The 17,380-nt window shown below is 32.0% G+C and overlaps 6 protein-coding genes across 16 annotated transcripts; 3 read left to right on the top strand and 3 right to left on the bottom strand.

Moving 5' to 3' along the window:
* Nucleotides 1-16: 16 nt before the first annotated feature.
* On the bottom strand, nucleotides 17-606 carry LOC127070611 (histone H2A). Its single transcript, XM_051008804.1, has one exon. It carries the CDS (start codon nucleotides 529-531, stop codon nucleotides 157-159), a length of 375 nt encoding a protein of 124 aa, XP_050864761.1. The 5' UTR covers nucleotides 532-606; the 3' UTR covers nucleotides 17-156.
* A 136-nt stretch (nucleotides 607-742) lies between these two features.
* On the top strand, nucleotides 743-1,306 carry LOC127070618 (histone H2B-like). Its single transcript, XM_051008816.1, has one exon. The coding sequence runs from the start codon at nucleotides 816-818 to the stop codon at nucleotides 1,185-1,187; it is 372 nt and encodes a 123-aa protein (XP_050864773.1). The 5' UTR covers nucleotides 743-815; the 3' UTR covers nucleotides 1,188-1,306.
* A 1,480-nt stretch (nucleotides 1,307-2,786) lies between these two features.
* On the bottom strand, nucleotides 2,787-3,689 carry LOC127064336 (histone H4). Its single transcript, XM_050995307.1, has one exon. The coding sequence runs from the start codon at nucleotides 3,584-3,586 to the stop codon at nucleotides 3,275-3,277; it is 312 nt and encodes a 103-aa protein (XP_050851264.1). The 5' UTR covers nucleotides 3,587-3,689; the 3' UTR covers nucleotides 2,787-3,274.
* Nucleotides 3,690-4,609: 920 nt separating this feature from the next.
* Nucleotides 4,610-5,471, bottom strand: LOC127069419 (histone H1-like). The gene has a single exon (XM_051006437.1). It carries the CDS (start codon nucleotides 5,389-5,391, stop codon nucleotides 4,639-4,641), a length of 753 nt encoding a protein of 250 aa, XP_050862394.1. The 5' UTR covers nucleotides 5,392-5,471; the 3' UTR covers nucleotides 4,610-4,638.
* Nucleotides 5,472-6,222: 751 nt separating this feature from the next.
* On the top strand, nucleotides 6,223-11,281 carry LOC127062032 (uncharacterized). 11 transcript variants are annotated; one of them, XM_050990347.1, is made up of 8 exons: nucleotides 6,223-6,609; nucleotides 6,773-6,832; nucleotides 6,894-6,931; nucleotides 7,064-7,202; nucleotides 7,287-7,889; nucleotides 8,218-9,558; nucleotides 10,469-10,740; nucleotides 10,812-11,281. In XM_050990347.1, exons 6-8 carry the CDS (start codon nucleotides 9,378-9,380, stop codon nucleotides 11,046-11,048), a joined length of 690 nt encoding a protein of 229 aa, XP_050846304.1. In that variant the 5' UTR covers nucleotides 6,223-6,609; nucleotides 6,773-6,832; nucleotides 6,894-6,931; nucleotides 7,064-7,202; nucleotides 7,287-7,889; nucleotides 8,218-9,377; the 3' UTR covers nucleotides 11,049-11,281. The 11 variants fall into 11 exon arrangements, with proteins under 11 accessions (XP_050846304.1, XP_050846392.1, XP_050846214.1 ...); XM_050990435.1 differs by having other exon boundaries at nucleotides 7,045-7,202; XM_050990257.1 differs by lacking the exon at nucleotides 6,773-6,832 and having other exon boundaries at nucleotides 7,045-7,202.
* Nucleotides 11,282-15,033: 3,752 nt separating this feature from the next.
* Nucleotides 15,034-15,611, top strand: LOC127067993 (histone H2B-like). The gene has a single exon (XM_051003559.1). It carries the CDS (start codon nucleotides 15,114-15,116, stop codon nucleotides 15,483-15,485), a length of 372 nt encoding a protein of 123 aa, XP_050859516.1. The 5' UTR covers nucleotides 15,034-15,113; the 3' UTR covers nucleotides 15,486-15,611.
* The last annotated feature ends 1,769 nt before the right edge of the window (nucleotides 15,612-17,380 follow it).

The following is a 17,380-nucleotide window of genomic DNA, read 5'->3' as shown; positions in this document are numbered from 1 at the left end:
CACATCGAACATAACCTAACAAAATAAACTTGAATTGATAATAAGTGTTATTGTTCTTTAACGATTCGAAAAATGTGGTGGCCCTGAAAAGGGCCGTATGTGGTGCAGTAGTAGTAATAGTAGCAGTAGCAGTGGTAAATGATAGTTATTGATTAATTAAGCTTTCTTTTCTGTCTTTTTCGGTAATAAAACGGCTTGAATGTTTGGTAAAACACCACCTTGAGCGATGGTCACACCAGACAACAATTTGTTCAATTCCTCGTCATTACGGATTGCCAATTGCAAGTGTCTTGGAATAATTCTAGTTTTTTTGTTATCACGAGCAGCATTACCAGCCAATTCCAAAACTTCAGCAGCTAAATATTCCATAACAGCAGCCAAATAAACCGGTGCTCCGGCTCCAACGCGTTCAGCGTAATTTCCTTTTCTTAAAAGCCGATGTATACGGCCAACAGGAAATTGTAACCCAGCTCTGTTTGAGCGCGACTTTGCCTTTCCCTTCACTTTACCGCCTTTTCCGCGTCCGGACATTTTCTCTTTAGCTTTGTCGTAAAATAAAACAGAACGAACCGACCAACACAGGAGTTGAGATCACTATGCTCCAAAAAGCGTTCGGTGCACGTATTTACCCGTTCCTACCACTAACTTAGTGAGCCAATAGCAATGCTCGGAGGGTCACTGACCGAATACTGCGCTCTGATTGGTACACTATTACTGTATATAATAGAGTACGCCAGCGAGTTGCATCATTCTAATCGACACTACGCGCGAGTCGGTATTGTCCTTTAACAAAAGAAAAAAATATTCTTCTCGAAATGCCGCCAAAAGCTAGTGGTAAAGCCGTGAAAAAAGCCGGAAAGGCTCAAAAGAATATCAGTAAAGCTGACAAGAAGAAAAAAAGGAAGAGGAAGGAAAGTTACGCCATTTATATATATAAAGTACTCAAACAAGTTCATCCTGATACTGGAATATCCAGTAAAGCTATGAGTATTATGAATAGTTTCGTCAACGACGTTTTCGAACGTATAGCTGCCGAAGCTTCGAGATTGGCTCATTACAACAAACGCTCGACTATAACTTCTCGAGAGATACAAACTGCTGTTCGACTTTTACTTCCAGGTGAACTCGCTAAACACGCAGTTAGCGAAGGCACCAAAGCTGTCACCAAATATACCAGTTCGAAATGAACTGTTTATATATGGTGCAAACGGCCCTTTTTAGGGCCACAAACAATTTATTTTCGTTGGATATTTTCTCGAAATAGTTTATCGCGATCGTTTTTACGTTCGTTGCCAATTATTTGCTCCGATTATTCGTCATGGAAAATATATGTATATAATTAGTAGAAGCAATTAAATAAATTTGTTATATCATTATGAACGCACAAATTATCTCCAAATATGTATATTAAAATAGACATTTGTTAAAGAGATTTTATTCGTATGAATTTTATTTCATTTATAAATTTAAAGAAATCGTTTTTATGTGTAAAATTTATATATATATATATATATATATAGATAGAGAAAGAGAGATCGGATATATTCATATATATATATTATAATAATATAATATCAAAGCTGTAACTTTGACGAGTATTCATGTATTACGTGATAAACCTCTATACGATACAATATATATATATATATATATATACACATATATTACAAAATAATAATCTATGCCGTCAAAATTATTTCGATTTTCACCGATGTGTAACTATTCTCGTTACACTCGAATTCCTCGTGAATATCACTATACTTAATACAACAACGCGTCTCTCTTTTTCGTCAAACGAAAAATCTAAAAGTTGCGTACTTTGTTCTCATATTTTACGCTGCGAATTCATAATAGATAACGTGATGCTAATAGATCGTCGTTTTATCGTTTAATGTCACGTAGATAGTTCCGTCGATGTGTACGTTATCGAATTTAAGACAATAAGTACGGACGAAGAAAAGCAATAACTCTGGTGGTACAATAGTATACAGAAGGATTTAATAATCAAATATAAATATTATCAGTCTCTGTATATATGAAGACATATACACAAACGTTCTTCTTCATTGTCGTCCGATCGTCATCGGATGACATCGGTCGCGCGATTTTGCGTCGTATACGATATCTAGTCAAGATATGAGGCATTAATAATATAGCATAGATTAGAAGAAATATACATATTTATATATTATGTCGGTATTATAAGTACTTTACGAAATTTTCGTTATATATTTGTTGGTAAACATATATTACTCATATATTATATTTAAATAATACAATTTACATATATTATAATATTATGTATATTATATTATTATATTATATATTATATTAAATAATACACAAGTCGTTAAAGAGCAATTCTTATACAAATGTTTTCAGGAAATATATATACATAAATATAAATATATATATATATGTGTACATATTTTATATCAAGCAATTTTATTATATTTCCAATTGTAAGAGATGAGATTAAACATATTAAAAATAGTTTCCATAAATATATATGAAAATGAATATAGCTATAAGCCTTGGTATCGTAAATGAAAAACTAAAACGAAGATCGTATATTATTACTTGAGAAAATTCTAATCCGTAAGATTAAAGGAAACTTTTGGCGTTATAGGCTTAAATTCTCTCTTTCGTTCTTAATTTATTTTCAATTCGTGCAAGACTTTTAACATAAATTCGCATAAAAGAACAAGTCTCTCGACGAGTTTTATATTACATGTCTTCATAAAAAAACAAATCTATATTAACCATTGTTCCATATCGTTAAAAAATTTATTTGGTGGCCCTAAGAAGGGCCGTTGTATTTGTTATTTTTGGGAAGAACCCTAAAAAGGGTCATCGATTTATTTACGAAAAAGGGCCCTAAAAAGGACAATTGGATTTGTTATTTACGAGAAAGGGCCTTGAAAAGAGCAATTGGATTTGCTATTTACGAGAAAGGGCCTTGAAAAGAGCAATTGGATTTGCTATTTACGAGAAAGGGCCTTGAAAAGAGCAATTGAATTTGCTATTTACGAGAAAGGGCCTTGAAAAGGGCAATTGGATTTGTTATTTACTAGATAGGGCCCTGAAAAGGACAACTGAATTTGCTATTTACGAGAAGGAGCCCTGAAAAGGGCCATTACTCGTTATCTTTAAAAGACGATATAACCAAATCGTTCGATAGAATGTTGTTTTAGCAATCGAATGTAATTAAAATCAAAAATTGCTTTTTTTTTTGGTTTTCTTTTTTTTTTCCTTTTCGAAAGTTTGTAAAAATTTAACCACCAAAACCATAAAGGGTACGTCCTTGTCGTTTCAATGCATAAACGACGTCCATAGCCGTGACCGTTTTTCTTTTAGCATGTTCAGTGTAAGTTACTGCATCGCGGATAACGTTTTCAAGGAAGACTTTCAAAACACCACGGGTTTCTTCGTAAATTAATCCGGATATACGTTTGACACCACCACGCCGAGCCAAACGACGAATCGCGGGTTTAGTAATTCCTTGAATGTTATCACGAAGAACCTTCCTGTGCCGTTTGGCACCTCCTTTTCCCAATCCTTTTCCTCCCTTTCCACGGCCAGTCATCTTGTCAAATTAAAGAATGATAAAAAAGAAATTATTATAGCTTTCACTGAGCGATCTCCAAGTACCACTTAAATTCGTAGCAACAAGCGTTGTGAAAGCAACGATGCATTCCAGCTTCTTTTATAACGTTGATTCCTACATATCCCCCACCACAACGTTTTCAACCAATCAGCGTTACGTTCAACGTATTTTTATATTAAACGGGTGATAGTAAAACTACCGTTGCTTGGATTTTTTTCTTACATCCAGGTGAACTCGTTTAACGCGCTAATAATAACGAAAGCATACCAATTTCTGTTATATAAATATAAATTTCATTATTTTTGAAGTATCTTCTATTAATTGGATGTTAAAATTATACGATCATAGTCGATTGATCGATCGGACGACAATGAAAAGCGTGTCTATTTACAGCCGATGTTATTTACGACTGATTAATAATCCTCCTCTATACTGTGTGATGGACTTATTGTCTCGAGATAACGCATAGGGCAAAGAAATTGTTGTGTTGGCGTAAATAACGATAAAGTAATGATCTATTTCGCATTGTAATATTGTAAATTCAATTAATGTAAGAAGTATGAGAACAAAGGAAGCAATTTTTAGTTGTAATAACGCATACTCGAGCTCGCGTTTCAAATGATTCAAATCAAATGATTACAGATGCTTTGAATCTGTATGGATGATCACAAAGTATGCTTTGTTTTTGTTTCTTTGTTCTCCTTGATTTTTTCTACACAATTTTGTTTAGTTGTACGACATTCAAGTACAACGACTCCTTAAGACGATATTTATGTGATTATTATCTGCAATGTGTACAAGCTAATGATATTAATTTTGACAAAAATTATATTTATCCTGTAAGAAAAATACTGTATTTTTTTTTTATAATAATAAATCGAAATAAATTTAAAAGACTGAAAATTCGACGAAGAGGAGAAGAAAGACATGTAAATCGATATTGTTTCTTTAATAATATAAAATTGATGGCCCTGAAAAGGGCCACTAGTAAATTTCCTTAAAAATGATATATTTATGAGATATTATGTACCTCATAGACATATCTGTTTATTAACTGATATCTTTGAATTTTTACGAACAGTTTTAGTTTTTACTTTCTTCGGTTTGGGAGTTTTAGTTTTGGTAGCTGCTGCCTTTACAGTCTCAGTTTTTGATAGAGTTTTCGGTTTTGCCGCTTTTTTCGTTATCTTCTTTTTAGTAATAGCAACAGGAGCAGTGGTAGCAACAGCGGTAGCAGCTTTAGAAGTAGCAACTTTAGGCTTCTTTCGAACTGTAGGTTTCTTAACGGATTCGGTTTTTTCGCTTGACGTTTTAGTTTTCTTGGTAGCAGCACTTGTCGCAGTTTCGCGAGCTGCCATTGTCTTCTTTTCAACAGATTTGTCGGTAGTCTTCTTTTCTTTGATGACGCGTTGTGCTTTTGCTTTTGTACTCCCGCTTTTGACGGTTGAAAGCTTAAATGATCCTGAAGCTCCCTTTCCTGTGGTTTGCACAACCGTACCACTGGAAACCGCATTTTTTAAATATTTCTTTATGAATGGTGTTATTTTTTCACCATCAACCTTATATGTTGCTACAACATATTTTCTGATTGCTTGAAATGATGATCCTTTACGATCTTTTAATTCTTTAATAGCGGCAATTACCATGTCAGAAGTTCGAGGATGAGTTGATTTTGGTTTTGAAGTCTTCGCTTTTTGTTGCGCTATTTTCTTCAGCTTAGATTTGGTCGACTCAATTATATTTTCAATTAAGAAACCATTGGTGATATTTGCTGAGTCCCCCATTATGATATCCCTCAGTGATGATCGAGTAAGCGAAATGAGAAAAGAAAATTGTCGTGCTGGTATAGTAGAGTATTGTGCCATTTTTCTTTCTTTTTACACGTCTATATACATATATATGTATAATGTATGTATATATATAGGTACGATGTATGATACTGTGAATGGTAGATGTCGCTTTAATTTTGTTCCCGCTTATGGCGACCTCTTTCGTCGCATTTCCGCTATGCGTCGCATATCATAACAAAATTCTCAAATATGTATGACTCGTGACATCTAGCTCGTAATAAGGTAATTTGTAATTATAGAATTCCTATATACTCTACTTTGTGGTATAAAGTAATATATTTAAATCCAATATTTGATATTTACAGAGATTACAAAACAAGTATTTTAAAATGTCCATTAATTCGAAAAGAAATAATTAAAAAGAATTAAAAAAATCGAGATTTAAAGAGAGAGAGAGAGAGAGAGAGAGAGAGAGAGAGAGAGAGAGAGAGAGAGAGAGAGAGAGAGAAAGAATAAGAAAAATAAGTGGAGATAATGAGACAGAACGACACGTATACGTGTATTGTTTATCGCCATATTGTGTTCTATCTCTTTCTCTTTTCTCTTTCTATCTCTCTCTTACGCATACACAACAACAGAAAGGAAAATAAAAACGTTTAATTTCACATTCTTTTTTTCTCTCACTCTCTCTCTCTCTCTCTCTCTCTCTCACTCTCTCATTCTCTCTCTCTCTCTCTCTCTCTCTCACTCACTCTCTCATTCTCTCTCTCTCTCTCTCTCTCTCACTCACTCTCTCATTCTCTCTCTCTCTCTCTCTCACTCACTCTCTCATTCTCTCTTTCTCTCTCTCTCTTTCACTCTCTCATTCTCCCTTTCTCTCTCTCTCTCTCGTTTTCGGTCATCTTATCTTTATATGCCTCTTCTCTTTCACCTCGTTTTTCTTTTTTGTTTCACCTTCTCATTATACCTTGTCTCTTTTTATCTTCTTGTTGATTTACATCCGCTATAAAAATTTCATTTTAACAAATGTTCGATGGGTAAAGGATCGTTCGTTCCCGCCAACGACATTGGTGCCTCTTGAGAATACGACATTATCCCCACCATTCATTATGACTCTATATCTGTGTCACGTGACCCGACTTATTTCTTACGATAGGTTGTTGTATTTCTAGTCTAACATAACCCTACAACTACTGGTCTACTACACTACAGGTACTAGTATTTTTATATTACATTTGATTATCCAATTTCGTTCGAAAATTTTTCGTAGTAATTATTATTTTACTTGATTATATCGTTAAGCGAAAAGCAGTGTTATTTATTAATAAAATGCTATACACGTTGACAATTTTCTTTATCTTGTTATGAACAACAGGTTTAACGAGGTTATACATGTCGGTGCTTTTATGTAATTTGCGTTTAAAAATTTGTCAAGGTAAACCATAAAGATTATTTTTACGATTTTATTTCTAATCTGTTGTAATTTATTGCAAAAGCACAGGGAATGATGTTTCATCAAATTTATATACCATATGTGAGTACACGTTTATATATCTAATGCATATTTTATATATACTTAGTTTAATAAATATATTAATTAATTGGTGATTTTGTGGAAATTATAATATATTCTATTATAATTCAAAGCATTTATTTACACCACAAGGCAGAAGAAAGAACGGAGGACCTTGAAAATTTCAAATCACGGATGCACTCAGACTTGTTTCAAAGATATTTCCTTGCCATCAATCAAGAACTTCATGGGTTGAGACATATCGTTCATAATGGAGATATGCCTTATACGTGTATGTAAAAAGATATTGTAACCTTAACATAGTCATTAATTTCATTATATGTCAAGAAAGATAATTTGGTTTTCAATTTCTTAGTAAAGGAGGAGTAACAGTACCAAGCAACTTCCCTAATAATACTAGTTAGACAAGGAGCAGTCAAGAATATTGCAATGAGAGTCTAGTGATCAGAATTAAAATAATCAATGATATCACAGTTGATGTCGACTGTTAAGATATTAGTTATAAAAGAGTCTATAGCAGTTGATCTGCAATTAGCTAAACACAAGATGAATGTTGAAAGATTCTATAATTATGTTTGATTATACGATAATGTAGATTTTTCCCAGCTTTGTTACTGTTATCTGTCTAGGAATTTCAAATTTGATAAAATAAGTCTCACTCGCGATATTAATGTCGGAACTAAACTTAAAAATATTATTAGCATATAACAGCATAAAAGAGATTAGTAGGAATATTAGGATGTAATGGGGAAATTCATTGTGACTGTTTACAATACTCAGAATTTGTCGTTAGACCAAATTCATTACAAAAAAAAAAGAAGAAATTGACAGTAATACTACAAACAACCCTAATGGAAATTACGACTCTCGTAAGAGCAAATATAAAAATGAGGATATTTTGTTTGAAAGAGTGGAAGAGAGAAAGTAATCTAGGAATAAACAAAACTGAAGTAAATAAGTAAGTAAATAAGACTGAACGATGATTGAACACCACAAGAAGTACGAAGTAGCGTAAATATAAAAAATTAATATATATTACATAAAAATAATATATATTATATACACATAACGTATAGAATTATATTTCTATCTTAATAAATTAGACGTACGAATCTTTATACGAATATACACGAAACTTTATACAATAAAACGCGCATTATTTATTATATTTTTTTGCATTCCTTACATATCGATATTCATGATATGTACTGCAAGCTATAAAAGCAAATAATGTAAACAAATGTATTTATAATTCGAATTTTTAAAAATATCTTATATTTTTTTAGAATAAGTGACCCACGGTGTCTTGCCGTTCGTTAAACGTGCGTTTCACGACAAACATATATATACATATCTTAAATATAACAATATATATTGCGGTGACGTGGCGGCACCGCAAGCGACGCTCCGTCGACGCAGATGTCTGCGTTACCCTGCCGGAACGCACGGCAACGCGGCATTTTGTTGTTACCGCGCATCGTTGCGACAGTGCAGAGAAACTTATCGTAGAGTATACTTCACCGTGTAATACTACTTCATCGCAAGGCATCATGGCCGATGAGATTAAGATTGAGATATTGAATTTTTAATCAAAGAAATTAGAAAATATCGCGAAATTTTTGACGTTACGAACCTAAGATTATCGTGATAAAAATAAAAAAGAAATAAATAAATAAAATTGAATGACAGTTTGTCAAAAAATTTTCGAATAATTTTGATGAAAAAAAAGGAGGTCGAAATATCTGGAAGATTCAGATTCATTTTCCTAAATGACGTTAATAATTGTAGAAACGGTACGTGAACGTGACGCACGTCTGCAATGTTCGTTTGCGACAACGCAGCGTGCACGCTACGGCAACGTTGCGTCAAAATATCGTTCATCTGCATCGATCCTTATGTTAGATTGTGGACGAACGAGCGTTAAGAGGACGTACGTTGTAAAAGTATATTGTCGTATAATAAAACCGATTCTATTACACATTCTATTATAGGAAGTGCGTCACTGTCAACGTACAGTAAAACGTCTGATAGTTTTATATCAATGTATTTATGTTAGAAGTGCTGTGTACACGTACGTCCGTAGAAAACGACGTCCGTCTCAATGGACCGTTTCAACGTTCGTGTGTCACCAATTTACGTTGATGAAAAATAAACAGACGTTGAAGGTAACCCATGTTCCTAATATTTGGTTTATACTATACGATAATATATGTATTTTTACAATGAATTTCGTTTCAATATTCCGTGTGTCTTCAGTCGTATTTATCCTAGAACGACGTTGGACACGTCGCGACGCACGTTCTGTATCGTATACCCGTGAATACAGCAAGTCACGCGAACGTACCGACAGTCGTCCGTTGCATGGCAATTGTACTGGACAGTTACTACTTTTATACTTTTTAACTTGTTATTAGTAACGAAAAACAAAAAAAAAAGAATTAAGAAGATGGCAAATAATGTTGACACCGAGTTATTAATTAGCGAAGTAGAAAAAAGAGGTGTAATATGGGATACCTCTAATGAGTATTATAAGGATAAGAATAAAAAAAATGCAGCGTGGGATGAAATATGTTCTGGTTTATTAAAAAATTATAAATCAGAATCTCAAATGCAGAAAAAATTAATTTGTAAGTATTATTTTAACGGTACAAGTAAAATAATTAGATAATCTTTATATCCGTTTAAGTACGTATTCGAGTTATGGTATTCTATCGAATTGTCAGGATAATTTTTTGTTATCGCTTACGAATTTCGATTTTGAGTACAATCAAAAGTTATATTCTCAATATATATACAACGTATCGATTATTCCCTATATAATATTTTCGATTTATTTGAACGAATATCAAACGCACGTTCAACATAGCGTTTGGTAACTGGTTATTAAAAATTCTTTTATTTACTTGTGAGTAAATGCCGAAATAAGTTCTAAGTAAATTTTTATGTAATCCAAATGTATCGTTGTCAACAAATATATAAATTATAGCAAAGTCACTTTCTGGCAATCGTGTAGGAGTTGGGATGCCGAGAGTGTTACGTTCCATGTTTTTCTAAAGAGAATTTCGCAATATCATGAAATCTGAATCCTTTCTGAATGATACTATATGTACATAAATAAACTTATAATTTTTATCAACTATAGTTAGAGTAATGAAATAGAAAAAAAATTCTTGTATAAAGATTTATTTCGTTCAATCTTAATCGCGTGAATATATTTTCGGTTAATTATTTTATAAATAATTAAGAAATTGCACGAATTTGAAATCCCTTTGTTATTTTGTTCCATGTATTTTTATCCGATTTTCATTATATTCCAAATAGTTTTGCATACTGTTAAAACTATCTTACTGGCAATCGTTCTAACAATTCTAAAATTATAGTTCAAATCTTTGAAACTGTATTCAGTGGCAAGATATCTAGAATAATATATGTAATTTAATACTGTTGACCTTCTAATTATAACAATAAGTTAATAAACCGAGTTTACGACTATAGTATGTAAAAGTATTTTTAAAGTATAAATACTTTTTGTCTTAGTACAAGATATAATATCAAAATGGAGATCGATTAGGGACAATTATGTCCGCAGCTTAAAAAAACAGGCCGAGAACTGTAAATCTTGTTCTGGTACAAAAAGAATAAAACTATATATTTACGGAAAACAATTAGCATTTTTAAAAAAAAATAAAGAATTGCAACATACAGATGGTAATTTAGAAGATAATATTCAGAAAGTGATCCAATATAAAGAAAGTAATGACACGGAAGAGGATATTGAATTAAACGTACATGGAACATCCACTTCTACCGTAAGCGAACCTATAGTCAGAGCGTCGCATTATCTTGTTCGATTTTAATAATTATCGTGTTAATCTTTTAGAGCTCAGTAATACCAACTAAAAGAAAGCGACCTGATATTGAACGGTCATTGATGGACTTGATGTATATTAACATGACGAGAAAGAATCCAGTTGAAGAGGACGAGGATTTGGCGTTTTTTTATTCGTTACTTCCGTCGGTGAAAACTTTAACTGCGGATCAAAAATTTACTTTTCGTTTGCAAACAATGCAATTTTTGCAAAATCTCAGAAATTCAACATACCATACAGGACTCTAATCTTATGCTTATCAATTAAAGTCGAAAATAATTTCGACGTGTTCAACTGGTTCGTACTTTTCGTAATATTCGTCCATAAGAAATTTCAAAGAACAGATATTTGTCGTCAGACGGTTCATAATTTCGACATTTATATTGAAATAATACTTAATCGTGTAATAGTTATTCTTATCATTGGTAACTCTAATATCTTATCTCTAATGAAAATAAACTTATTTTATTATAATCGAAAATTATTTATCTTAATGTTGCAATCAACATTCCCTCTGATGATATCGTATTTGTATCCTGTTGCTTTGTACAATCCTTTGCACATGAGAACAATTCATTGGATGAAGTCATGGAAACAAGGAAGTAGTTGAATCATTTTTCACGTTCTTCACGTAACTGTTTGTGAAACGTAATGTAGTTATCTATGTTAATATCGTACTCCATTCATGGGATGCATCTATACATCATAATATTTTCTTTTGTCTGCCTTGACCTGCCTCTCAAATACATATAAATACGTTATGTTCGGAAATGTTACAATGTCACACTCGCCCACATATTTTCTGTACTTCCTTTGCCAACTGATACTTGCAAAAGAAGAACGCCGTCGGTACACGTGCGTTTATGTGAAATGACGTCCGTATGAAAGGACATCGTTAGGAAGCTCGATAATCCCTTTTCACAGTTAAACTTTGGTAACGCTCTTACCTTCAGGAAAATGTCCCGAACAGGTATTATCCTTTATAACTTCATCGTAATCTCGTAAATTGCTAGAAACGTTTTCAGAAAATATATTTTAGGGAATTTATTATATTTCAAACTGCAAAGAGTAACAGGCACATTAAAAAGATGGCCATATACAGAAAAATGAACGTAGTATAATAAATAGAAAAGTAAAATAAAAATCGTCTTTTGTTGTCTCTACGTCACTAATCTCTACTCCTACGAATTAGAGTTTATATTTAAGTTTAGATCCATCCTTTTTTTTTGTATTTCATTTACATGTACTATAAGAATTTAAGTGCAGGAGATTAAGATAAGCTTGATAAATAATAAACGGTGAAAATTTCCTTGTCAGGTATATATCTCGTATTTTTATTAAATAATTCAATAAATAAAAATATAGATTGTTCCGTATCGTTGAAAAAATCGGTGGCCCTGAGAAGAGCCGTTTTATTCATTTTCTTCAATAGTCATAACTAAAAATTAATAAAATATTTAGCCACTAGACGTAATTAAAATCGCATTCTTCTTCTTTCTTTTAAATATTTCTGACAATTTAACTATTAAAACCATAAATAATACGTCCTTGCCTTTTCAATGCATATCTACGACGTCCATAGCCGTGACTGTTCTTTTCGCACGTTCGGTATAAATTATTGTATTAAGACGTTTTCGAGAAAGACATTTAAGGGGCCTTAAGTTTCTTCATAAATCAATCTGCACATACTTTTGACAATACCACAATGATTCGCAGATTTGGTAATTCCGAGAATATTATAACGAAGTATCTTTCTGAGCATGTCTCTGTCCCAATTCTTTTCTTACTTTTTCCCAAGTCCACAGTCATATTTTTATGATTAAGTAAGATAAAACTAAGTCTGTCCTGAATAATATCCGATCTTACTCTATACAAAAATATATACAAAAATAAAGAATTAGTCGTCTTGCCAGTCTTCCTCAGCCTCAATAGATACGTAATCCCCTTCAAAATAATTCCCTTTGATATCCACTACTTGTTTCCATTGTTTTTCCCAATGTTGTAAGCTCTCCTCGAACTCATATTTCGAAATGAGCATTAGCTGCTTCGTCACATTTTCTTTGAAATCTATAACGTTGTTAAATCGGCTTCCATTTAAAGCCTTTTTTAATCTGGGAAACAACCAATAATCAAACGGAGATATGTCTGGACTGTACGGAGGTTGTCGTAATTCGATTATTGCATGTTTCGTTAAAAATTCACGAATAAGATTAGAAGTATGGACAGGTACGTCGTGATGTATTATCCAGTTACCAACATTCCATAGTTTGGGACGTTTTAATTTAACAGCATTATATAATCTTTCGAGGACCTGTCGGTAATACTCCTTATCGATCGTTTGATCTGACGGAGCAAATTCATGATGAACAATGCCTTCGTAGTCAAAAAAAACCGTGAGTAATAGCTTCACGTTGTTGGAACTACGACGTGTTCTCTTTGGTTGATCTAGCATCCAATGGGAACATTGAGCCTCTCTACTAGAATTATATTCGTAACCATAGATCCACGTTACATCCCCAGTTATTATCTTTTTCAATAATCCAGGATGTTTCTTTATCGTTTCCAGATTATCCTCAGCGATTTCTATTCTATTGTCTTTTATGTATTGTGGGAGCATCCTTGGAACGAATCTTGTAAACAGCCGACCCATTTGCAGATAATGTATTAAAATTTCGGTAATAATGTTTTTTGCAATTCCAAGCTCGCCCATTAACTGCCGGATGGTTAAACGACGACTTTGTTTTATTGCTACTCGAACGCGTTCAATATTTTCTAACAATATCGAAGATCTGATAACAACAGATTCAGTTTCAGAACTCTGGCCATCTTGGAATTTTTTAAACAAATCTTTTATTTCCATGTCACATATAGTATCACTCTCATATACCTTACGAAGCATTTCGATCGTTTCCGTACATGTACGATCAAGCTTTTGACAAAATTTTATACAAACGCGTTGCTCGAAGCGTTTTAACATGATAGAGAATTTAAGAAATTAAACGTTCTGACGGTTTGCGACACTTACTCAACTGCGAATTGTTGCCCGTTAAAGAGATCAGCACGGCCGTGTCACTTAGCAAAAACACTTAGGAAAAAGGTTTTGACTTAACATTTAATACTCGTTTCCTAATAATAGTTATAATAATCTATAGAAAAAGATTTATCCGAAGATCGGATATTTCACGGACAGACCTTTCATGAAGAATTCAAGAAACAATCGAAATTAGTCTTTGCGAAGATTTTTAGCTTATTTATATATATACACACACACACATACGTATATACATATATACATATTTCCTAGAGATATTATTCTCGCAGTTTTTTGGATTCTTTGTGGTTCCATTATTGGTGATTTCAAATCCCTAACCTTCATTTATCTAACAATGATTGGATGGTTCTTAACAAAGAGTGTTATGATTTTATTTAGGTAAAGGATAAAAGGATTTTTTTTCTATTATTTATTTCATATTTCTTTATTTATTTATTTATTTTTCTTTTTTTCTTAATCAAGATAAACGAGTAGAGAGGAGTACGGAGAAAAAGAAGAAAAGACTAACAATTAGTAGAATGAAACGATTCTTATAATAATTTCACTTTTTGAGCTGTTCCTCTAGTAAACAAAGTATCTACTTAGTACTCTATTAAAGGCCAATCGAAGTAAACATATGTCGTTATCTATTAAAAATATTACAATTTTAATTAAACGTTAAATATGAAAGAAAATAAAAAGACTTCTACGTAGATCTCAGCGTACACCCCACCATAATCCGTAGGACCAATCAGCTTAATTCTCTTCAAAGAAATTTTATCCTTCACGAAAATTATTAATTAAAATTATACGGGTTAGCCTATAAAATATTATTATTATTATAAGTTTAATAGTTCTCGTTAAATAGAATTTTGAAGAATCTACTCTTTATTATAAAAATTTTATAGAGTTAAAATTTGATAGAGAAAAAATACACCATCGAATATTATAACCAAGCATATATATGTATATACATACGTATATATATACGTAAATCCAAAAGAGAATTGAATAAAAACGTATATGATATATCAAAAAATGTTCCATTTGTTTAAAATAAAATTTATTATTTTTATAAATTAAAAAATAAAATAATACGACGATTGAGACCGTCAGATCAAGTTACTATAGTAGAAATATACGAAGAGCCCTGATTGGCGCACTGGAAGAGTAGCTGTTGCGTATATATTGAGCGCGCGACCGGTTCGCCTCATTCTGTTCGAGACCGTTCGTGAGGTAGTGTCGTATATTTCACAGCGAAAGAAAAAAAACTGATCTGGTGATGCCGCCAAAAGCTAGTGGTAAGGCCGTAAAGAAGGCTGGAAAAGCACAGAAAAATATCAGTAAAACTGATAAAAAGAAAAAGAGGAAGAGGAAGGAAAGTTACGCCATTTATATATATAAAGTACTCAAACAAGTTCATCCTGATACTGGAATATCCAGTAAAGCTATGAGTATTATGAATAGTTTCGTCAACGACGTTTTCGAACGCATAGCTGCCGAAGCTTCGAGATTGGCTCATTACAATAAACGCTCGACTATAACTTCTCGAGAGATACAAACTGCTGTTCGACTTTTACTTCCAGGTGAACTCGCTAAACACGCAGTTAGCGAAGGCACCAAAGCTGTCACCAAATACACTAGTTCAAAATGAATTTACATACAGATATTTTAAACGGCCCTTTTAAGGGCCACAGATAATTTATTTACGTTGAATATTTTCTCCACATAAGATCCTTTTTTTGTTTGAATTAATCGTTTGTTCGATTATTCGTTATTGAAAATATCTAGATAGATACGAGACAAAAATTAAATCGATCTATAAAATATATTTTTGTAATATTTGTAAATTTATAATAAAATATCTGTATAAAATAAATGTACATTAAACAAACATTTATCAAATATTTTTATGTGAATAAATATTTTGTTCGATCTATATATTGAATTCAATTTTTCTTTATCTTTTCAATTAATGAAAAGCTATCTTCATTCTTAAAAACTGGGTACTTTACGTAAATACTAAGAACTACAATTTGAAAGAATTTCTTTCAAAGATTCCTACGTAATTTTATTCTTTTCTAAAGATTTCTAAACTCTTGGTACATTGATGTTCGATTTAAAAAAAAATCTTTTCAAAAATCTCAACATCGTTATCTTCGTTATAAGATAAAGAGTTTCTATTGTACCGACTAAGGTCGTTTAATTTTCTTCAAAGAGGATTAAGTTACACACGGAAGATAATATTTCTTTGTCACTTGCAAGCTTTTTGTTCAGAGTTCAAGAATATATTTTTGGATGGTCACAGTAACAATAGAAAAGACTCAATCACTACCTTTAAATTCGACAGAGTGGATCTTAATAACTTAAAGCCATAAGATTTTCCTTAAATATGGTGGACATATTTTCTCTATGCAGAATCAATGTAGAATGTAAAACGCAAGAAGCGTAATGCAGTAAGCGCCATCATATACGACTTTTGTAAGCCACAAGCTTCGACCAATCACAATCGTAATCGAAAAAATTGCGGGAAATATAATTCTTAACTATTTAATTCTTGCTTGCTCCATCTGTTTTTCTATTGTACTCGTGTTTTATTATTGAAATAAATATTATACACACGAAACATCAATGTTATTGACAATTTCAATACCAATGTACGTATATACTTATTATGTAGATGTACATAACCTCAAAATCTCTATAATGTTATTATATACATATCGTATGTTTCCTAAAACAATTGAATATGGACTTTGACCTTCTCAATTGCATCTATCGATAAAACAATCGAATCGTTTGAATGCGTCATTGGTAATCGATTCGTTTTTTTTATCGAGATTCCCATTTAATTATTATCAAAATTTATACAGTGATAAAAGGATCTTTGTTTAAGAGAATGATTAATATTTTCTTTGTTTTCTTGGTCTCTGTTTTGTTAGATTTATTTTTATTTCTTTTTCTTTTTTTTTTTCTAAAATCATCTGATCATCCATTCTTTTCTTTAGTTCTTTCTTTCTCCGTTCTTTCTCCATTCTTTTCTTTAGAATTTATTTGAAAATTTTATAATACTTCGCAGATAAAACCAGCATTATCTCTTAAAAAAAAATTCAAAGATTTTCTAGAAATATCTTTCTATGTGATTACATCGTTTTTTATTTTTTTTTTTTTTATACCGTAAAACGATCGAATTGCTAGAACATGATGAAATAATCGATTAAGAAAAAAAAAAAAAGAAAGAAAAACAGATTCGACGTGCGAACTTACGATTAATTACACTTATATACATATTTCATGGTCAACAGTAAATGAAAAATATACTCGATGTTTACGTGAACACTTCATGCGAATTCTATTCTACTGTTTTTACGCGTTTTGTTCTCTCTCTCTCTCTCTCTCTTTTACATATTGAAACAATAGACGTATTTTTTTCGATAATAATGAAAATACATGCAATATTAAAATTATTTCAAACAGAGTGAAGCATCGATCGACTGTTTCGATCAATTAAACTCTCATTCCTTCCAAGGACAATTCTGCTGAACGTTT

The sequence above is a fragment of the Vespula vulgaris genome, chromosome 1, assembly GCF_905475345.1.
Source record: "Vespula vulgaris chromosome 1, iyVesVulg1.1, whole genome shotgun sequence".
Classification (NCBI taxonomy): domain Eukaryota; kingdom Metazoa; phylum Arthropoda; class Insecta; order Hymenoptera; family Vespidae; genus Vespula; species Vespula vulgaris.
Note: the sequence above shows the minus strand (reverse complement) of the source record. Positions and strands in the feature narration are given on the sequence as shown.